This window comes from Rhinolophus sinicus, chromosome 13, assembly GCF_057876585.1.
Source record: "Rhinolophus sinicus isolate RSI-liver-muscle chromosome 13, RSI-T2T, whole genome shotgun sequence".
NCBI lineage: Eukaryota > Metazoa > Chordata > Mammalia > Chiroptera > Rhinolophidae > Rhinolophus > Rhinolophus sinicus.
The window spans coordinates 40,250,170-40,273,543 of record NC_142513.1 but is presented as its reverse complement, the minus strand read 5'-3'; the positions used below and the strand labels follow the sequence as shown (position 1 = coordinate 40,273,543).

The following is a 23,374-nucleotide window of genomic DNA, read 5'->3' as shown; positions in this document are numbered from 1 at the left end:
CACATCTCTGGGTGATGATGCAATGGACACATGGATTTTTATTTATCAGAGAAAAGTTGGCTGAATTCACCCCATTCCTGCAGATGTATCATAATAGACAGCTGGATATTTGGGAAAATTTCAAAGATCCATTGGACTGTTTTCATACAGAGTTTTGGTGTCAGATAGATGCTGTATGTGTGTGTGTGTGTGTGTGTGTGTGTGTGTGTGTGTGTGTGTGTGTGTTGAGCAGCCAATGCAGAAAATGACAAAATTAATGAGACTCATTAATTAGTATGAGACTACTCAAAATTCAATATGGAAATGTCCCATCTACCTCAAAATAGTTGATCAAAATGAGTCAACATACTTGGATAATTATCTATTAATGGGATAATTATCCTATTTTGCAAAGGTGAAAATAGATCTCAGAAAGAGCAACGTCACCATCACCAATTTCACATTTATACTTTTTCCCAAGAATCTGAATATTTTTATGAACAATTAGGTAAAGTTCTACGGCTACATTTAATTATATTGATTGCAAGTTGAATGTTATTCCTATCTTATATGCCACAATTGAAAACTGAGCTTTACAATATTATCTCCCCCATTTTTTCTTTTTTTTTACATTTAGGTTTTTCTTTGAAGGCTGGGTACTTGAAATGAGTTCAGATGTGCCGTTTGGGATATACAGAATCTCAAATCCCTAGCATGTAAATTTATGACTGTAAACAATGAGTTCTAAAGCAATGGACGTAGGAAAACATAATGAGCAGCCTTCCAGGTCTTTTTGTAGGTAAATACAAAACATGTACCTATAAAAGTGTACTCTCCCTAGAAAGGTAGGTCATCACTTTCCTTTGGGAGGGGGAAAAAGCCATCTGGAAAGTCCCCTTTGTCCTGGCTTCTCTGTGTACCTGAGGCCACATGTGTGTGGACAGTGACCCTTGGCAAGCCCGGGTCAAGTTGAGAACACACTTCCCAGAAAAAGAGGACGTTCTGGTGGTAATTCCTTTTGGGGTCACCTAGGATGTGTCCAGGAGGAGGTGCAAGCTCCCGTGTGTACTTCCCTTGTTTAGGGCCGCAGAGATGGCCCCCTTGTGCATGAGATCACAACCTGGGAGTTCGCTGAAACCTGCACATCCCAGGAAATTGCTGAGAGGGTTTGACTGGTGATACTGCCGGGTTTGGGATATTGAAAAATAGTTCTTCCCTCAAACTCATCCCAACCCCTCCCGAGTGGAAGTGGTGAAAACAGCAACATCAGCAGGTTTGCATCGCTGGACGGGCAGCTCACTTACAACCACATTCTCAGTTGGCAATTCAAGACACAATCATGCATGGCTGAGATCTGAGCAGAAATAGGCCAAAAGGTTTCAGACAGGAAACCTTTGCAGTTCCTAGGTCGGCAGTCACTGTGCATGAAAAACGGAAACTCTACCTCGTCCCAGAATTTTCTCTCTGAGAAAATGGAACTATGGTTTCTACAGATTCACAGCAAATGTGTTAAAAAAAAAAGAAAAATCAAGTTAAGAATCAAATGTCTTTGCTTTAGACTCAGAATAAAATTAAGATGAGTATAACAAAATATTGTATGTAAAAGGATCTTATGTTTCGTGAGCACCAATTGGTGTAATGAAAATTCCATTAGATGTCCAGATTTATAAAACGTACAAATATAGTAGTAAGACATTTTCAGATGTAAACCCTCAAAACAAAGCTAAGTACCTAGTATTTTTCCACTACCTGGGAATACATTTTGAAATATAATTAAATGAAAGTTGGTGCTGTTAATTAGTAGCTATTTTTCTTCTAGTTCCTATAAATAATACTGAGTTTCAGGTGGAAACCTGACTTGCTCACTAATCTTGGTCTACTTTTAGATCTGGGTAATTATTTCTTGAGAGTCATGCAGGAGGAGAATATAGCTTATTGTGACTACGTGTTAACTGTCTTTTTAAAGGAATTGGATTTGGGGAAATCTTAATTTTCAAAACTGAAAACTAGTAAAATCAGACAGGATGGTGACCTTGAGCACTACTGAAAGTCATCGTCAGTACTGGCATACTCTTCCTCTCATGTCTAGCTGAAAGAATCCTAACATAATGTCACATGTATTCTATAGGACAATAGGTCCAAAGTCCCTTCAAGATTTAGAGGGGGACCCATGATTTGCCACCTCACACTTGCAATCCACCTGACATTTAACAGCTTTCCAGATGCGTCGACCCAGAAACAGAAGGGCAAATACCTGGCCCTGTGGTGACTGTAATCTTTTCCCCTTCCATGCATACTTCTTAGTGTTAAGCAGGCAACACTCCAGAATCCAAGGAGAAAGTAACACGCGCTGCTCAAGGGAAGATACAGAACAGAGAAGTTTATTTTACACTATCTGTCCAAGAAAACAATCGCCATAAACCAGTGCAAAATGTGCAACAGAATCAGTAAGTGTGTCTTAGCTCTGAGAGCCCAAATTGGTGATTTCCTCTCCTGGTCCTTCATCAGGCAGGTGCCCCATTGGCCTTGTTTCACACCCTCAACAGAAATATTCAACCAATTTGTATCAGGTTATTTTTATAATTCATACCAGAATGTGTACAAGGAGCAGGGAAAACCATACCGAATGAATTATAAGTGATCAGTGCTTAAAGTAAATACAAGGGGAGCACGGGCAAGAATCCACAGTTTCAATAAATACAAGTGTAACAAGCATGGGTGGGTCTCAACTGGTGGAATTAGTCTGCATAATAATTCAGCATCATACAAAATCTAGCAGGGCTGTTGAGCAGTGATTGGCAACAACGTTCACAATAATTTATGCCCTTGAGTGAGTCTGCAATTTAACACATTCTGTGGTTTCAAAGGTGTCAGTTCCGTTTTCTCCTTCTCTTGCCATCCCTCCAGGAGGGGACAGATGGAGCTGGGGCAGCTTGGCCTCTGCGACCTGGAGGAAGGACGCTGGCCCAAGAGCCAGCTGTCAGGGTCCAGTGTACACAATACCAAGTGGCAAATTGGGACTTTATTGACGATGTCTGTGCAAAGTGCGCTTCTCTCCATTTTCCAAGAAACCAGTGTCTGTAACTCCTGCACAAAAAGCAGTGGCGGTCTCTGGGTCACTCCTGTCACCCCAAGTGTCAAGCAATGAGAGCACATCTCAGGGACTCACAGGTTGGGAAGCTTCTGCCGCTGACTGCGGCCACCTCATGGATGGATGTTAAACAAGGGCCCCTTGTCAAAGGCTTCAGGCAGGCTAGAACTATTGCTTGAGAAACTAGAAAGAACCTAGTGAGAAAGTGAAGGTCATAATGGACGTGTGGGAAGCTGTCTTCTTCCTTGGAAAACCTTACACACCCTAGGTAAAGCCTACAGGACTGTGGGGGCATCCTTAGGTATGAAATGCCATGCATTTGTACCTGGTGGTAAGCATTAGGTCCACTCATGCTCCAACGTACCTGGGATTCGATTCCAAGACACGGCAAGGACAACCTGTGGATCATCGACTAACCAGAGCCCAGTGAAACAAGTTGCAAGAGAAGCTCTCGATCTCCAGAAGAAAAGGAGTAAAAGGGGGAACACCCAAAGCGAAACAACCCCCCAAACCTAGTAACCTAGGGATTACCTCAAAACATAACAAAATCGCAAACACTTCCTATATAATCAATTACCCTCTCTTTGCTATCTCTTCGACAGCCTCAGGTCATAAATTAGATGAGTCTTCCATCCAATAACTTAAAAAAGGAGGAGGGATTGTAATAAGTTTTGCCTGGCTTGGGCCAGTTAGCAGCCAGTTTTTCTAGAATCTCAGTCACTGTTCCAAATGGAGCTTGAAAATTCACATGGATGTTCAAAGTCTTCATACGGAGGAGGCAGGAAGGGGTGGGCAAGAGGGGCTGGGTGGCAGGTAGGACCCAAGGAGGAGGAGGAGCGAGGGAAGGGGCAGGGAGAGCCTGGGCCACCGAGGCAGGAGCAGAGGCCTGTGAACAGCGTGGGACAGACAGATAGGATGCCCCGGCTTTGGGGTCCCGAGTGACTCGAGGTGAGGCCGGGTCTTGTATTGCACAGAAAAGAAGGAACTGAGCCTGGGCAGGCTGCCCAGTAGATCAGTGCTCCCCACACATGGGCAAGTTCACGAAGGTGAACACGTTGAACTCCGTCATGATGGAGAAGCACAGGAATACGCCATACAGGAAAAGGCATCCGCACCCGAGCTTCTTGTCCAGCTGCCACTTGTTCAGGTGAACGCCAAACACCTGAAACACACAGAGGGGGTTAGAGGGCAGCATCCTAAGGGCCCTTGGGCAGGTCACTCATTCTCTCTGGGCCCACGAAGTCCATCTCTCATACTGCAGAAGGTATAAGAACATCAAAATCAAGAAGAATGGAAGTGAGAACCTGCTGATTATGGGAAAATAAAAACATAATGATGGGAGTAATGAACACAGTCATAGTGGTCGCCATTCTTCCCCTGGACTCCAACACTGCAGTGCTCTGTGCTGGCACCACATCTTCTGACCTTCACCCTCTTGCCCCAAGCAGATCCTGGCTCTCCCTGAGGATGCCATCCCCACAGCTCCCCCAGGTGGTGGCCACATCTCTACCTGCTCTTGTGCCTGGAGGCCAGGAAGTTGTTCCCCTTGACCCACACTGCTACTTCCACACCGTTTTCCTTCTCTTCTCCCCCAAAGCACTGAAGTCTCTGACTGTCACACTCTACCCTGGTTGCAGTCAACTCTGGGCACTCCCGGCATTCCTAAGAGCCCTAAGTCCCCTCTCATTGTCACTCCTGTTGTTGGCACTCCTGAAATCACTTCTTAATGATTTTTCTATCCACCAAGAGCACCTTCCCAATATCAGTTCTCTTGAGTCCGTATCCTGTCCCATCTCAGTTCCTCACTCCATGCCACATCCTACACCTGCGCTAGGATGCCATGTGTGGCCATCCAAATTTAAATGTAAATCAAATACAATGAAAAAACTCAGTTCCTCAGTTGCAGTAGCCACATTTCAAGTGCTTAATATCTACACGTAGTCAGTGGCTACTGTCCAGAGCAGATACAGGACATTTCTGCCATTGTGGAAAGGTCTATTGGACAGCCCTGCAGCCTCGATCTTGCTATTACTAGTAACAGAAACAGCTCTGTTATCTCAGTGTCAAACATCCCACTTTCTGGCCGAAATCTCCTGTCTTTCCCGTTCACTTCATCTGGTACCCCAACTCCCAGAACTCTGCAGACCCTACAACCCAGAATTCATTGGAACCAACACCGTTTCACTGAACTTCACCCACCTTGTACTCCATTCCCTCCTCACGACGCTTAAGTTCCACCAGCAATTGCTACAGTCACTTCTGGCATCCACCTCCATTTCTTGTCCTCTCTCTAGCCTTGTTGTCTTTGCCAGCTAAGCCACAGCCCTTAGGTTCAAGCCAAGCTTCCATCTACTGCAAGCTGCTTCCACCCAGCTGACCCAGGCTGGAGGAAAATGCCCAGCCAGGCTGATGGGCCTCACTTTAATTTCAAGACCACAAACCTTAAGGGGGCAATTAATGTTTTATGGCACTCATCCCACATTTCCTAGTCCACCATCTCTCCCCTCCCTGGATGGCTATTTCACTCCACTCCTCTCTCCTCAAACCCCCAACACTCCTTTCTCTACTCTCACTCTCAGCCTGTGACCTTGTTCCCATTTCACAGAGCTCCCATCGCCACAGCTTCCTGCCTACCTTCCCTTCTGTCAGTGAGGACCCACCAGCCATGGTCCTGTCTATGGCCCACTCCTCCATGTGGGCACGAGATCCCACCTCCTTGTACTGCTTAGGGATATGGTTCCAGCAATCACCCTCTTTCGTTTTCACCTTTCCCCACCCCAAATTATTCTAATTGGCATACACAATGCTGCTTTCTCTCATCTTAAACAACAACTATACTTTTTGTGGATTGCCATTTCTCTCCATTCTTTTCAGCAAGCTAACTTGAAAGAGTTGTGAATACCAGCTGCCTCCAATTTCTCTCCTTCCAACCTCTGTTAACTTATTCTACTCAACCTTCTGCCCCATCGCTCTGCAAACCACCCTTGTCAAGAGCACAGATGACTCTGCACTTCTAACCCTAATAGCCAATATCAGGACTCCTCTTCCTTGACAGAGCATATAACTCCACTTTGAAGCACCTTCTCCACGTGGCTTGCCACACTCTTCCAGAGTTTTCTTCTTACCTCTCCAGCTGCTCTTTCTCTGTTTCTTTTGGGTTTTATCTTCATCATCCTGACTCAAATCCTGGGTTTCTTTTCCATTCTATCTATGCTCACTCCTTTGATGAGCTCATCCAACTGCATGGCTTTAAATACCATCTATATTCTGGTGTCTCCAGCTTGGATATTTCTCCTGAACTCAGACTCATCTGCCCAATGACTATCTTGATATGCACTGCACACGTAAGATGTTTGAAATTGCTCTTCTTCCCCAATCTATTTTTGTTCAACCTTTCAACAATCCCATTCTGACAGCCCAGGTAGTGGTTAGGCCAATCTCCTATGGGTTGTGAAACCATAGCACAGCATAAGTAGAAGCACTGTATCTATGAGCATGCACTTTGATGTGACACTGCTTGCTCCTCCATTCATGTGGAGTCAACTTCTCTATAGGCCTCAGTTGTCATCTGTATAATGGGGCTGATGTATGTGACTACCTCATGGCGGTGTGGTGAGCTCCAAATGGGAAAATACATGCAAAGTATTAAGCATAACATGTGGTTATTACAAGTATCATAACCCTAAGTCATACCAGGCCCAAAGAACCTCTAAGCTACAAAAGAATACATTATGTAGATTTTCACTTTTATGTAAGGCCGTATTTGCTTTGGTAAAATGTTGACATTTGACTCTGATCCTGATCTAATAAATAAATTACCTCTTCTATTTCCTGCCTGCCCTTCTGAATTTCCATTCACTAGCATATACAGAGGGTGCCAAAAATATGTATACACATTTTAAGAAAGGAAAGAACTGTAATACTAAAAAATTGTAATCCTCAATATATACCAATAACAAAAGATGAATACAAGTCATCTGTATACATTTTTTTTGGCATCCCTGGTATATGTTAACATGCTAGGTGTAATTCAATGATTATTTCCATGAGAATTTCAGAAAAAAAAAATAGTATGTCTCAATGTTTATTAATATGAAAATTCAACATCATACTTGTATGTTAGTGGATACTTCATGTGGGTCAATCCATGCATTGGTGCAAATTTGTTTGCACCATACGTGTCAGTTGAATTGGGATATTATATTATACAAAGGAATGTAATGGCAAAGACAGTGGAATGGTATAAAAGTGCACTGTCAATAAAATACATTCTTAGTCACCAAGTATTGGTCAAATCCATGGATTTATGGAGATGTTTAGTAAACTGGAATAGTCAATTAATTAGAAATTAGCCTTTTGTGGGTACTCTTGCAGAAGAAGTGGGATCTCCCCTTTGTTTTTAATAAAATGATTTGTGTTTGACAGGCTTCTGGGAGAAGCCTGCCTCCTTTCAGAAAGAGAGAAGGATTTCTAGTGGGTTGCTAGGATCCACTTCTAGAAGAAACAGTTACGAAGGCAATGGGACATCTGGAGGTCGATTGTCCTGATCCACCAGGAAGCCAAGCCCATCTGGTGTCCAACAAACTCTTTAGCCAAAGAACCCCAAGGGGGTGTGGGGGAGGGAGAACATGGGAGCTCAAGAGTAAGGAGAGAGCTGCAAACCTACTGTGACAAAGACAGAGGCCAGGAGCAGGCCCACGGAGTAGATTAGTCCCCTGCTGTTCAGCCGAATCTGTAAGAAAGGATGAAACAGAGTTAGGCTTCCAAAAAGGCATCCGATTAGTGCAGGGCACTCAAGCATCTCTGAGTAGGAGTGAGTCCAAATCTCTAGGATGGAAAACAAAAGGCAGCCTCGGCAGCCATGCTCTGCAGCTTGCAGTAGGAACATGCATTTTCCTAAAACACCCAGAGTACATCCCGGTCTGGTCCACTCGGCCCATCCCATCCTTCCCTCCAGCAGCAATACCCATGGGACTGCCCCAGGGCTGCTTGAATTCTCCATGTGTGTTGCTTGATTCTTGTTGCTCACAACTCTTCCCTATAGACCTCACCGCCAGGGAGTTTAATAAATTTCATAACATGGGTGATATGATCAATATTTTGAAAAATATTGCTAAAGTTTTTATCTCTTTTGAATTGAAATGTCTGTGACCTTTCCCCCACCTTGATACAAAGAGGTGGGTGAGGGTTGCTATCCTGAGCAAGCAAAGAGGAAAGAGTTATTCTGTTTCTGATATTTGTAAGAGGATTTTGTTTGCTTTATTTTTCACAGTAATACAATAGGGCTAACAGCCAAGCTTCGAAGAGAAACAATTTTTGGAATTCTTATAGAACGCTGTCCCGTAGAACTTTCTGCGATAATACAAATGTCCTACATCTGTGAGGTCCCTTAAAGCAGCCATTTGGAACATGGGGCTGTTGAGCATTTGAAAGGGGCTGGCTCATACGAGAAACAAAATTTTCATTGTTATCTTTAATTAATTTAAATTTACATTTAAAGAGCCACATGTGATTAGTGGCTGCAGAATCCCGCAAGCAGAGCAGGTAGAGAATATTAAGGGACCCACCTGGTCAACAAAGATTTTAAAGTTTCTTCCATAGTGTAGAGAGGATGTCTCTTCTGCTAGGTCATGAGGCTGGCTGCCCTGAGATAGAGCAGCCATGCTCATAGAGTGCTCCCCACCCCTGCAGACCACCAGCAGCAGTAGCATGAGCTGGGGGTTGGTTATAAATACAGGATCTCAGGTCCCACCCTGAACTCCTGTATCAGAAACTATGGGGGTAGGGCCCATCAACCTGTGTTTTAACAAACCCTCCAGGGGTTTAAGAACCACTTACTTAGAGAAAGTATTAAGGCTAAATCCACTTCTGATCTCCAAGGGTTCTGGAGGTGGGTCTTTGGCATTCATTTTTCACCTGCTCTTTTAGAAACTGTTATGTGCATCTAGGTTTGGGGACCACAACACCTCCCCCCCCACACACAACCCGTGTACACTATCCTGCTGTGAGTCAAAGGTTTACCTGTGTTCACAGAAAGGAAAGCGAGGCAGGTTGATCATATTTATTAGAGAATGGAGTGGTCATTATTAGAAGGAGTAGTTTGGGGCCCTTCTGACAAAGTTCAAGATACCTCTTGCCATGCTTTCATCGGTTCACCCTGAGGTGTGTGTATGGGAACAAGTGAGTGTCTCCATAGGTGGGTGCTCGCTTCATCTTTTGATGACAGCATACCATATGCCCCAAACAGCCAACCCTTTCTGTGTGGACCTTGGGGCACAACACATCTCTCTAAGCAATGTCCACAGAGGGAATTGACTAGACTCTCCTCTGCCTGCTTGCATAATCCGTGTGAGTCAACCATCTGCTCGGCCCAACCACCAAAGGCCTTCCTAAGAATAAAGGATTCAAATCTTATCTCTGTGACACTAGCGCAATGGGTTGACCCAGTGAATTCAGTGTGAAAAAATTAGGAATCGGCCATCTCAGTCCATCTGGTAGCTTAACTTCCTGCAGACCCTCAGCCTGGGTATGGATAGTTTCCTCCTTTCATCAGCTATGTTGGAATAAAGAGGCTAATATCCAGGAGTACATCACAAATACTTGTGCTGAAAGAGCTTCTCTGCCCCCAAAGTATTCTGTCTACACTGACTCTATGACAATCCCCCATGTACCCTGGCCAGTGTGAAAGGAGGAAGGGGGGCTCCTTAGAGCAAGATGGCAGCCCCCATGCAGAGTAGGAAAAGCCTGCTGTGGCTGTCCTCAGTCACATGGTCCTTGGGTTGACCCTGAAACTATGAACACACACTCAGAAACCCTTTTGAGCTCTTAATTTTCAATGCTGCATGGATGCTTTCTAAGCATAGGGCAGACCAATGCACTCCCAGCCCAGCTCACCCTCTGAGCTCCAGGGTCAATCCTTGTCAGCCACAAGAGTTGAGTAAAGATTTCCCGTCCTTAAGAAACAGAACCAGTGAGAGCAAAGCTGCAAGCAGGAAAATTCTTTGGCGAAGCCTTTTTAAAATGAACCACATTCAAGCAAAGCCTTTGTACTTTACTTTTCCTACATTCACAGTGTTAAAGAATTGTGCTGCTGAAATTCTAAACATGGCTCTAAATACTAAAGACAACAAACTTTTGTGTGGTTTCTGCATATTTTTCACCTTTTCTCTGCAGCTTCCCTTGGTAATGGACTGCGACACGCTCCCAGGGGTTTATTTTTGTTTGTCATTGTTAGAGACTGGGCTCTTGAAGCCTGTATTGATTCCTTGCTATCTGACTCCCACACTTTCCGGGAAGGCAATAGTCAGGAATTTGGGTTCCTTCAGTTGCTTCTGGTTCAACTCAAAAGTCTCTCAGCCACTGGAAACTATGGGTGGTTTGGGGCAGGAGTTGGCAAACTATGACTTATCGGTCATATTTAGCCTATTGCCTGTTTTTGTAAATAAAATTGTATTTGCACTTGGGTCACTCATTTATGTATTATCTACAGCAGCTTTCACACTACAATGGCAGAGTCACAGAGCCGAGTAGTTGTACAGAGACTGTAGGGCCTATAGTACTTAAAATATTTCCTCTTTGGCCCTTTCCAGAAAAAGTCTGTAGGGCATGGGCTCCAGTCTGGTTTAGGGCATGGGCCTGGTTTAGGGCATGGGCTCCAGTCCCAGCTTCCTGGTTTCTGAATTCCTGCTCATTCACTAGCTGTATTGTCACGGACAAGTGAGGACTTAACTTTCCCAAGCCTCAGTTTTCTGGTGTGTAAAATGGGGATAATACAGTTCCCACCTTATGGTGTGGCTATGAGGATTAACTGAATTAATCCAGGTTAAACTCGAACAAGATCCAGTGTAGGGTTTCCAGGCTGGAATTCCTGCCCATTCTCAGGAAATTTTGTCGCTTTCCCATTACTGAATTCTGAGAAAAGTTGGTTGGAAATCGGAAAAATTGGCTCCCTTGAATCCAGGTGGTTGGTAGCATCGGCCATCACTTTGTGGAAACGATTCATGACGGAGAACAGAAAACAGTTTATATCTCGGGATTCGGGAACGGGAAAGTGAAAAAAATTCCTGAGAAGGGCGGGAATTCCCACCTGGAAACCCTAATCCAGTGTATAAGTCCTCAGTAAGTGTGGGCCCACCCATTCAGGAACCACCTGGGCCCACTTGCCTGTCACCCTGGGCTGCTCCTTTTATAAACTCGGCAGCTCTCTGATCAATGCCTCCATAGATGACAAAAAATACTAGGGCGGGGACCACGTCTGACTTTATCCTTTGCCTGGTACAGGGTTGAGCACAGACCACATGATTAATACGTCATCAATGAATGGATAACGAGTACCCTGGAGGTAGCCTTTTGAATGTAGTTTACAAAAGGGCCACTGTTTTTGTGGGGCAGGGTGGAGTGGTCAGAGAAAGGCTGGCAGAAGACAGACCCTGGGTGCCACTCCTGGATGATGTTCCAGAAACAATGCAATCCCTGTGCAACATTCCCGTCTCCCATCCCCAATTTTTTTTATGAGCATGTATAGCTTTTTTTTTAACCGAAGATTTTATTAAGAAAGTTTTCAAGTATTCAAAAAAGTTGGAAGATACCACTTTATTTTTTAATGAACTGCAACATAAGCTGTAGTACACTTCACCCCTAAACACTTCAGCCAGCATCTGTTAAGTGTTAAATAGAGTTCAATTATAGTTCATGGGTCTTTTACTTTTAGATGCAATTTCCATATGGTGAAATTCATAAATCATAATTGCACCATTCAATGTGTTATAAGAAATGCATACACCCGTGTAACCCAAACTGCATCCGTGACTTACAGCACTTCCATCCTCTCAGAAAATTCTCTTGTGCCCTCCACCTCACCCAGGGGCAATCACTGCTCTAAGCTTCTCTTCCATATGTTGGTTTAGCCTGTCCTAGAAACTTCATATAAGTGAAATCATATAGTGGGCACTCTTTTATGCAAGGATTTTCTTAAAGATTCCTTCATGTTTTTCATTGCATCAATAGCTCTTTTTTTTTTTTTTTTTTTTTGTAATAGCATAAATATACCACAGTTTAATTATTTTCTACTGTTGGTGGATATCTGGGCTGCTTCTAGTTTTGGGATATCAGTGTGTATGATTTTATAATTCACAAACAAAATGACAAGAGATCTACAATGGCTGCTCCTCGCTGCCAGAACTATTAATGAAGAAAATGAAGAGAGCTAGGGCCTCTGCTGAGACCTCAGATGCCACCTCTCACATCCTAGCATCTCCTGTCTATAGTCAGGCACGAGGAGCCTCCCCAAACTGCAGTAGTTCACCTTTCCCACGTTAGCACACTCTCGTCTCCCTTTTGGGACTTTCTGTCTAGTCGGATGGGACACTCACCTTCCCACCTCTACTCTGCCCATTCCTGCCAAAGTCCTTTTACTTCTTTTAAGTTCACTGGGCCCTTGTTGGCCCTATCCCCCATCTGAAGCTGACTGCGGTGGCAGATTCTTTGCTAGGTCACTTTCTTACCTTCCCAGCTAGTCCCAATGCAGAGGCCAGACGCCTGGGTCTTAACTTTTTCCTCCTTTCACACAGCACCTAACTTGCCTCCTGCCCCACACACTATGTGTAAATGAGAATCTGCAGGTGATGCTGAGCAGGGGTGCGTGTGCGTGTGCGTGTGTATGCGTGTGTGTGTGTGTGCACGCACATGCCTTGGAGGCAGTGAGATTGGATGGCACAAGAGCGGAGAGCTGGATGGGGAGACTGACCATGGTGAGTGGTGGCTTTCCGCTGATCTTTTCAAGCAATAAAGTGAGAAGGCACCAAAATTTTTTTTTAATTGAAGCATAATTTGCATACAGTAAAATGCACAGATGTACATTTTTTATCCGTCAATTTTGACAAATGGATGTTTTGACAAATGCATGTACCCATGTAATCCACACCTCAGTGAGAATATAAAACATTTCCATCACCCAATAACTTTCCTTGATGGCAGCAAATCTAACTCAACCCCCTCAAAAACTAGTTTCTCGGGGAGTGCTAAGTCAGACAATAGCACATTTCATCTCTGGACTACCTCTGGAAAAGACTTTGAGCTCCAAATATGCACAGTGTTGATCTAAACAATTGTTTCCCTGCTTCCTGCCTCACAGATGCAAAGCCCATTAAGTACAAAAGCAGAAAACCTCCGTGGCATGGAGACCATGCCAGGCGCAACTGGACTGAGAGCACGCAAGGCGCAACCAGATTGCTCAGCCCTGACATTTCATATTGTTTTTATTTCTTGCCTTCAAAAATATGCATTTCCATCCTCTAATTCCCCCTTGGCAGGTGTTGCAGAGGAAACAGAAGGCTGGTGGGTTGCAAAGTCACCAGGAATTTAGCCCACGATGTATGTATATGTTTTCGTAGAATACACACACAGAGACCCATTCATACCTAGTTACATGTGTGTATGTGATTTGTAAAACTGAATCCTACAGAGTTTGGGGATCCAAAAGATCCAACCTCAGAGATTCTGACGTCCCCATGTTATAGTTGAAAATTTCGTTATCGCTTGAGGTCTGCTCCACCCAACCAGCAAATTCTTTGAGGAAAAATAAGAAGCCCCTGGATTTTTGCTAATTTATTTATAACTTGGAACACATGTTGCATGTCACTTTGCATTTTCAGATTTGGGTAATTTGAACATTTTTGTGGGTGTAGGTTCCAAATGGATGAGTCTAGCCTTGATTTTATGTTGTAAAATATCACTGGGTGGGATTCTCTTTCCTTGAACAATTAAGTGAAGTAAGAAAGTGAACAAGCCTACAGAAAAGAAGCATTTTAATGGCAGCTGGTGCCCAAGTCTTTTCCTTTCCAGAGTGCTCTCACGAACACACAGTTGTGTGAACAAAAGGGAGCAACATAGTAGATACGACAAGCTCAGGGGGCTACTTGGCAGGCCTGACAAGCTCAGTGACCAAAAGTAACCGCACAGGGTGGTCTGCTCATAGATTCCTAATGGGGCGGGTCGTGCAGGTAGTCACGTCCCAGGCCTATAGTTTCTTTAGCAAAGGACAGTCTGTACCTTAAGTGAGCCCTGCCCACTGTTCTCATGGATCTAGGATAACATACCTTTGAAATGTCAAGAGTATTTTTCTTTTCCAGACCCCTTGAAAGCACTACTGCTGGCACCAGAACACAAGACCACCAGAGCATGAGACCAGGAACCCCCTCATTGTTACCTTGTTCCCCGCGCACCATCTCTATGTGCTGTAAATGTTAAATGTTAGTTATCCTGTACCCACCAATGTAAAACAAGCATGTACTTCTCCATTTTGCTTTTTATCCAAATTCTAGAGATGTCCTCATTTTGCATTTTCCTGCCTTCTTAATTTACCACCAATGAATTTCATGTAACCTTCCTTACATTTTCTCCTTTGATTCTAAATATATAAAATGAACTGCAAAACTGTCATTCTCTGGAGCATTTTCTCATTTCGTTGAGATATTGCTTCTGGGTATGTCCTCAAAATTTTGGCTCAAATAAATTCTTACAAAATTTTTCTATAGATTTGGACCTTCTTTCATTGACAGCTGCATTGAATTCTAGTAACAACTCTGTGAGCTAAGTAAGGTGGGTTTTGTTTTCCCACATGAAGATGACTCAATGGAAGCTCAGAGAAGTTAACCACTTAGCCAAGGTAAGAGTCTAGTCAATTCCCATTTGTGTATGTGTGTGTGTGTGTGTGGGGGGGGCAGGGGAGGAGGAGGAGGAGAACGCCCCAAACATCCAAGCAATCTCTGACACCAGATAGGTGTCCTACAATTTACTCAATCCTGACACTCTTTGCCTGCTGATAGTGTCAGGTCCCACAGGTTAAGGGCTCAGTCCTACAAGACTGTCCCCCACCCCTACTCCCCACTTCAGATGCCAATTGCAAGTCCAGGTTGTCACGTGTGTTTCTTATCATCTGGCTGTTGATTGGCGGTTCCCATGACCCTCTCCTTTGGTTTGATTAATTTGCTAGAGTGGCTCACAGAACTCAGAGAAACATTTTACTTAATAGATTACCAGTTTATTGCAAAAGGATACAACTCAGTGACAGCCAGATGGAAGAAGTGCAGAGGGCAAGGTACAGGAAAGGGCACAGAGCTTCCATGTTCTCTGAGCCACCACTCTTCCTGAATGTCCACCTGCTCAGCAACCGAAGCTCTCTGAGCCCTGTCTTTTTGGGTTTTTATGGAGGCTTCATTATACAGGTGTTATGATAAAATCACTGGCTATTGGCGATTGATTCAACCTCCATCTTCTTCCCTCCCTTGAGGTCAGGGATGGGTGGGACTAAAAGTTCAAACCTTTTAATCATAAGGTTGGTTCTCCTGACAACCATCCACCATCCTTAGGTGAGGTCTAAAAGTCGTCTCATTAACATAACAAAAGACACTTTTTACAGCTCTCATCACTTAGGAAATTCCAAGTGTTTTAGGAGCTCAGTGTTACAAACTGGGATGAAGACCACGTATGTATTTCCTATTATAAATCAGAATGTTGCACAAGGCCAGGAAGTTGGTAAGGGGTCAAGTCTGCACTTAGAGTTAGACTTTGGACTGTAAATTCTAGACTCGTACACCCTTCACTCCTTAAGAACCCTCAGAGGTGGCATCTGGGCCTTTCCAGACTATCATTTCTGTAAGACTCCTCAATGAATTGCAAGAACCACAAATGCTAGTGTAGCAGATACCATTGGGAACCCAACTACTCTCAACACTCCTTACCATTTTGGTGAGGCCAGCTGCCTCCTAAAATCAGTACCAGCATCTGTGACTGAGAGCTTTTTCCTGAACCATGTAAGTGCCAAGCTGCTCTCCACCAATGACTCTCTGGGGTATATAAACACCTCAGCTCCCCTGCCCCTCAGATGGGGTCATTCTGGGACAAGGGTTGCACCATTTCCCAGAACTTTCCCAGGACTCAGCTCTGGTCTCCCATGGCTGTAACAGGCTTGCTAACATGTCTGCCCTTGGATGCCTTCCCTTCTTGTCTTACCGCCCCACTCTCCTCCAGCACTTTCCTGCCCCTCCCAAATAAACCCCTCATCCCCAATCCTTGTTTTAGGATTGAATGGTTTCTACGGGAGCTACACTTTGATAGACAATGAGATGAATCAGCTTCAGGTAAGCCCTTCCATGGGGGACCTGTGAAGACCCTGCCCTCCCTCAAATATCACCTCATTTTCCTGACACAGCACCTGAAACCAAACAGGCAATATTCACTTTAAGGGGACTTAGTGGGCTGTCACTATAGCACCCAGGAGCTCTGTTAGAGCAACTTTGAGAAGAATCATTTATTCAGATGGCACCCAACTATCTCCAAGTTACATGTCTAGGTCCTGTGGGAATACTGTGTATACTGGCCTTGGCAGTGGCATTCTAGCATTCTGCTGATTTCCATGGTGTCAGTACTCCCACCACAGCCAACTACAAGCTACCAATGTGGCTTCACTGAAGGTGGGGTTAGGAAGAACTGTGCAGTTGTCCCTGGGGGTTGGAGCAGGCATTTTCAGAAAAAAACAACAACTGGTTCTGGCAGTTGGAACAGTGTCCTGATATTAGGAACCTGATTTGGGAATGCTTGCTAAAAAAGGTGAGAAGGAAAGACTTGGAAGGCATGAAGAACCGATTGGTTCATTGATTCATTCCACACAGCCCTCTGCTTGGTGCTGGGGAGCCCTAGCTGAGTAAGATCCAGTTCCTGCCCTCAGTTTGGGCAGTTGCGCACGTCAGAGATGACAGTCCCATATGATTGTAGCAGTAGTAAATTTGGCTGGGGGAGGCTTCTTGGAGGAGGCGATTGTTGGTTGACAGAGCTGGCCTCAGAGGAAGAACCTTGGAAAAAGCCCTATGTGCTTGGCTAATCTGTCGTTTTTGAAAAATTCTCCTGGCCCCATTTTCTTCCGAATCGCCCCCTTTTTGGCTGACTGCTCCCCAATCTCCTTCACTGGGTGGCTTTTTTCCCTACCTGACATCAGGATATGGTTCTTTCTTCTCTATCTACATTTACTTCCTTTATGAGCTTCATGTTTTAAAAACCACATAATGCTACTGACTCCCAAGTTCATACCTGTAGCCCTAACCTTACCTCTGAACTTCAGACACATTTATTCGACTGCCTACTTGACATCTCCACCTGGATGACCCTCAGACATGCCAAACTTCATCTGTCCTAAATGGAGCCCTTGACATTTCCTCTTACTCATAAATATGTTCCCTACTCCCTATGCTGTCTTCCCCACCTCTATGAATGCCACCATAACACACTTAGCTGCTCAAGCAAAAAACTAGAAGTTACCTTTGATTTTTCTCTTATCTCTTCCCCTTCATGTATCTATCACAAAATCTTATCAATTCTTCCTGAAAAATCTTTTCCCCCATCTACATTCCCACCACCTTAGCCCATGTCACCAGCATCCCAGCTTGTCACCAGTTCCCAACTTGTCTCCTCTTTTCCTTGCCTCCTTCTAATGTATTTACAAATACTATGAAATATGATCTTAAAATGTAAAGTAAAGCATGCCATTACTTTGCTGAAATCCTCAATGGCAGTTAGTATACAATCCAAACTTTTCACAATGGCCAAGAAACTCTTGTCTTGTCCCAACTTACCTCCCCATTAGTAGATGTTTAGGGGCTGATGTTAAATCCATCACTGAGGCATGCTGATTCTTTTTCTGTAATTTTCTGCTTTGCCTTCCACTGTTCTCCAGATTTACTGCTATTACCAAGGCAGAGTGACTCACTGGCCTCAGTTCCCCTACCCTGTGTTAGAGTTATATGTGCACTTCCTGGTGGGCAGCCGTATTTCCCTGCCTCCTGAATTTTAGTTTGGCCACATAATATGCTTTGGCCAATGAAATATTAGTGGACTAACACAAACATAAGTTTGAAACGTACTTCCATAGCTGAGGTGGCCTCTTGTGCTCCCACCTTTCATCATGGGAAGAACATGTCTCAGGAAGTCACTGGTTTAAAGAGGCTTAGAGACCCATGGAGCAGACCCATCTGAAGCTTGGAGCCAAGCCTGGATCAGCCAAACACCAGTCAACTCACAGATGCATGAAAAAGAAATATGTGATAACGAAGATAGGTATGATAATGAGTTTTGGATGGTTTGTTACACAGTATTACGGTAGCAATCGCTAACTGATACAATTATCCTAGTCCAGGTCACTATACTGTCTCGCTCCTGCAAATGCTTCATAACTATTCATGCTGCCATCTGTCTTGGCTGGCTTCAACGCTTTCTCCACGTAGTAGTCAGAATCTTCTTTCTAAAAGGCACCAGTCCCTCTCTAATGCCCTTCATTCTTTCCGGTACCATGGTTCACAGTATCCTTTACTATATGGCATCTCTCTGTCTCTAGTTTCATTCCTGCACTGCCCACTGCCCACACGTTATCCCTAGCCACAGGAGCTGGTCTCAGTGTACATATGAAGCTTTCTTGTATCTTGGTCTTCTAAAGGCTGTTCCTTCTGCTTGGAAAAAATCCTCTCCCTCTTTTTACCTGGCCGGCTCCAATAATCTCAGATGCTCATTAGAAATGTCATTTTCTCACAAGCATTCCAGGGTCCCAACCCCTGTCACAAAATGCCACACATTGCCACAACTTCTGCATGAGCCCTTGAGAGAGCACACATCACGCTTTGTTTTGGAATTGCTTGTGTAACTGTCTCCTGCCAGATGTTGTAGTTCTGTGAGCACAGAAAGGTGTCTGTCCTATTCACAGCACCATCCCCAAGAACTGTTACCAGCTTAGCACACAGTAAGCATTCAGTTAATGTTTGATCAGAGAAAGAATAAACTGGACAGACGGTGTGGGGTGAGGACGTTTCTGATCACGCCTTCTTTTTACCTCTGTGGTTTCTACAGTCCAGTGAGAAAAAGAAAAAAGACAGACTCTTTCTCCCCCTGTTACGTCTCAGATTTTTTTTGCATTTCTAAGCTCAGTTCAGAAATCTGACCTCTGTCCTGGCTTCCCGGGCCCTGCCTAGTGACTTTCTTAGTTTTATTGAGCATGTGGAATGGAAGCTCATTGTCAAAATGGGACAAGAAGTGCTCATTTTCCAAATATTGACTTTTAGAAATATATATATGTGTGTGTGTATATATATATAATTTATTTATTGCAGGCACTTAAATAGCTAGTTGGCTTCTGAGAAGTGTTAAGAAATGTCAAAATCAGTAAAACTGCATTCATTCCTTGCCCTCAAATGCCTGAATCTAATGTCATGCATAAAACAGCTGTCTCGATGGTAATTATCCTAAATAATTATGACTTGGAAATCCCATCTAGTCAAGATGGAAAAAGTGTTTCAGAATTGTTAGCAGGTCCCTGGCAAGGAGAGGCCATTAAACCCACACAGGTTTCTCAGTTCTGATGTCAGAAATGTAGATAGATGTCATGGGGTTACAGCCATGCCAGATGGAAGGAGGCCCCTGAATGTCCTTCTGAAAATGAAGCCTCCCTCCTGGGAAAAGCTGGATGCAGAGAAGAGGGAAGACAAAAGTGTTTGTGGCAAATAAGCCCCTAATTTTGCTTTTCCATGAACCTGGAACTGTTTTTCCAAGTGACTCTGCATCTTGGCATGAGGTTATAGAGTGATACCCCAACATGTGGCTGGGCCTGGGGGCTGACCATTGGAGGGCCTAATGAGAGCCACGCAGGGTCTCAGGGACTGAGTAAACAGGTAATCCTCAGTGAAGAATCCAGAATGGTTCCTGCAACCTTCAGTTAGAAATTCACTGTAGACACATCACATACCACTGCCAAGGGCAGCGAGGATTTTAGCTGCCACAGTGTCTGTGGGCTTTTAAAAACAGGATTCTGGGGGTCGGAGGCCTCTTCTCTTCCTGGTCCTTCTCTCTTTACATAAAGTTGAAGAACTTACTGTGGCTTAATAAGCAGACCCTGTTTTCTTCTAGCAAAGACTCAAACTCGGATGCTTCCACCCCAGTGAAGAGCTTCATGCTCCTGGTGCCCCTGCTGTGCAGGCAGCTGCTGTGGCATGATTTCCTGTTGGCAATAGTACCCTTTCTCCCTCTTCGGTCCTGGGCGCTTGAGAAGAGAAACCTTACTGTCTTTTCTCTGCCTATCTGGGTACGTGATTTACCTTCTCTGGGCTTTGGGTTCCTGATCTGTACAAGGGGACTTAGCACAACGTTGCATTTAATTTGGAACCTGTGACCCCTGCCCACCTCACCCCTACATTTCTGCCACACTGGCCTTCCTTCTATTCTCAGACACAGCCCGCCTCAGTGTCTCTGCACTTGCAGTCCCCTCTGTCTAGAATGCTTCCCCACCCTCCACACACCCAACCCTTTTCTGTCATTCGCTACTCGACACAGAACCTACCTCCTTGTCCAACAAATCTTGAGTGACACACACCCCGCACTCACTATCACATCACCTGTGTCATTGTTTCATTGGCTTTTTTGTTCTCCTAAGTTAGTGCGCTCATGTATTTGTTACTCATGGGTGTTCTGTCTCCTCCACCCTGATATACGCTCTAAGAGAGAAGGTCTAGTCCACCTTGTTCATTCTATATTCCCAGCGCCTCGCTAAGTTCCTGGCACACAGTAGGTGCACAATAACCACTGGTTGAAGAAATAATCCTTGCCTTATTTAACTGCTGTCAAGGTTAGATGAGACCATGGTGCCATTAGAGTCCCTGGCGCATAGTAGGTGCTCAGTGAATTTTAATTTGTTCTTATTGTTGTTTTGTTTGTCCCCTGCTCTTTTCTCAGGTCAGCCTATTCTCTCATTCTTTTCTGCTCACATGTCTTCCTCCCCAGGTGAGGTGATGCTGATGGAAACTTAGGGTCCATCCATCCATCCATCCATCCATCCATCCATCCATCCATTCAACCAATAAATATTTGTTGAGCACATTCTAAGCACCAAGCACTGTGCTAGGCACAGAGGAAACAATAAATGCCTAAGATAGACACAGTTCCTGCCCTCAGGGAGATCACCTCTCTGGAGAAGACTCAGAAAAAGGGGTAAAGGAAAGCTTTGATGGGAGCTGCTGAAAAACACAGGAGTGACACGTGAGCCAAGCTGACCCCTGAAGATTGAGCTGGAGAAAGACCATGGGAGCCCTGGTAGAGGCCCCTTTACCCCCTCTGTGAGGTAGTCTGGTTCCAGAGGGACATTTTCTGGGACCCCTGGCTTCCAGGAAAACCAAAAGATATAGGTTGGTTGGGCCAAATACTGGGCCACTGGTTTGGTCTAACATTACTAGGCAAAGAGGTAGTCTGTACAAGTAAAATTCTCAGAAGACTGAAGTCCACCTCTCTATATGCCAGCACCTTAATTGTTTGGGATGAAAATATTTCATTCTTAACTTTCTCTTGCTGACTCATAATCACCACCATGAATATAAATTATTTAACTGGGATGAAATATGGCAACGCTCTCAGGACCTACTGACATATGAGGAATTGCTCACCCCTACAATTGAGGAAATTAAATTTATTTTCTATTTAGATAAGTAAAATGTCCTGCTATGTGCAAGATGGCTATGGGTGCAGTGTAAACGACAAATGTGAAGTGGACAAGGCCTTACACTCAAACTCTAGTAGCAGAGAGATAATGTGGGTAAATAACTGTCGGACAAGGTATGAAGAGAATGGGCTGACAGGGATGTGGGAAAGAGATTACGTGATGAGCAGCGTGAGGCTACATTTGGGTAGAGTGTAGAAGGATTAGAAAAGTTAGGCATGTGGGCAGGACTCGGGGTGTTGTTCTAGTCATGGGATTTCCACCTCGCTGAATGCCCTCTTAATGAAAGACATGAAACTATCAGAGTAAAATAAGCAAAAAGTAGCATTTTAAAGAATGCCACTACGATCTGGGGGTGGTTTTATTACTCTGTCACCCCCGATTCAACTCACCTGTTAACTTCTCTGCTTCTTGCCTATTTATATTTTAGTTCTGACTCAGTTGGGATGAAAACTTTTCCTGAGAGTGAAGATAACCACTATTTAGGAAATGCAAGATTCTAGAATACACAACTTTAACTGAAATGTAATCATGAGCTTCCTAACAGTTCCTAAGTTGTGAATATCACTGAAAAAGAAATTAACTAGAATTTTTTTCTTAGAATTTTTAAAGTTTAAAATGAACTCTCCTTTTCAACAAATGGTACTGAAACAACTGGATATCCACATACAAAAGAATGGACTCTACCTCACATCATATACAAATGAAATCTCCTTGACTTCCTTGGGCTTCATGAACTGTTTATAGATTATGCTACTGAATTTCTACTTTCAAAAAGAGAGGCCTACATTGGGCGTTTGTATCCCTGGAACAAAACGAAGTCTCTGTGGCACCAGTCACAGAAACAGCAGCATTTGGATTATAACACAATGTGACACAACTTTTTCTAGTCTTTCCAACCAAAAGTATCCCCTAAAAGCACTTTCTGTGTGCCGTGGCTGTTGATCATAAACCAGAAGTGGCCTTTCCTTCTGCATTTCCCCCTTCACTTCAAGGGTAAAGGCGATCTTCATCCACAGGATTAGATGTGCTCCCTGTATAATTCCAGCAGAATTACCAGAGTGACCCAATTATGTCATTTACAGACGGAAAACATGAATTTGGGCCAAATATCTAATAGGGCTTAAATTTTTGTCTTCATGTCACCCTGTCACTAGAGTTTGGGACCTGAAAAGGGTATGTTTTCATGACTGTGAGTGTTACTGATATGAGAATTTTGTTTAATTTTCTGTTCTCTGACGAGTGTTGGGAGAATGTTAGAGAGGAGGAAAGGAGGGTAGACCATTAGGGAATTGTTTATGGCAGACAATGTGCCTGTTTGCGTTGGAATTCTAGGCCTGATATCCATGTTCAGTCAGGAAGATTTCAAAGCTGGTTAAAGAAACTGGTTTACTTCCAGGATGAGTTCTGAGTTTTGTTTTTGAAAGTTTTTGCTTTTACCATCCATGATTGCACCCTGTAATACCAGTAAGGAAAAAAATAAACATACTGGATCTTAGGGACATTGGACGGATTTGCATCCCCTGCTCCTGCCTGTTTATCCCTCCCTAGAGAGAGTCAACGTGGTAAAAATCTGTTCTTCACGGATTGATTTCCCAGGTTATTTAGAGTGTAGTCTCTTTTCACATTTTTGTTAACTGATTTTAGCCACCAGAAAAGACAATAAGCAGCTGAAATTCACACAGGTCTGAATTTTACTTCTTCATAACTTTGATAAAAGATAAGTGGGAAGGTGAAACAGACCGAGGAATAAACCAGGTGGATTGCTGATGAACTCAACA

The 23,374-nt window shown here is 44.0% G+C and overlaps 1 protein-coding gene across 2 annotated transcripts in view; it reads right to left on the bottom strand.

Moving 5' to 3' along the window:
* Positions 1-2,344: 2,344 nt before the first annotated feature.
* The window catches only part of SLC24A3 (solute carrier family 24 member 3), a 506,080-nt gene continuing 485,050 nt past the window's right edge, over positions 2,345-23,374 (bottom strand). Inside the window, exons 16-17 of one of the 2 annotated variants that reach the window (XM_019710723.3) lie at positions 7,737-7,802; positions 2,345-4,232 (exon numbers count right to left, since the gene is read on the bottom strand). In XM_019710723.3, the coding sequence (XP_019566282.3) occupies positions 4,083-4,232; positions 7,737-7,802 (216 nt within the window). In that variant the 3' untranslated portion in view covers positions 2,345-4,082. Of the gene's footprint in view, positions 4,233-7,732; positions 7,803-23,374 lie in introns of both variants that reach the window. The other variant, XM_088789281.1, reaches the window with a different exon arrangement.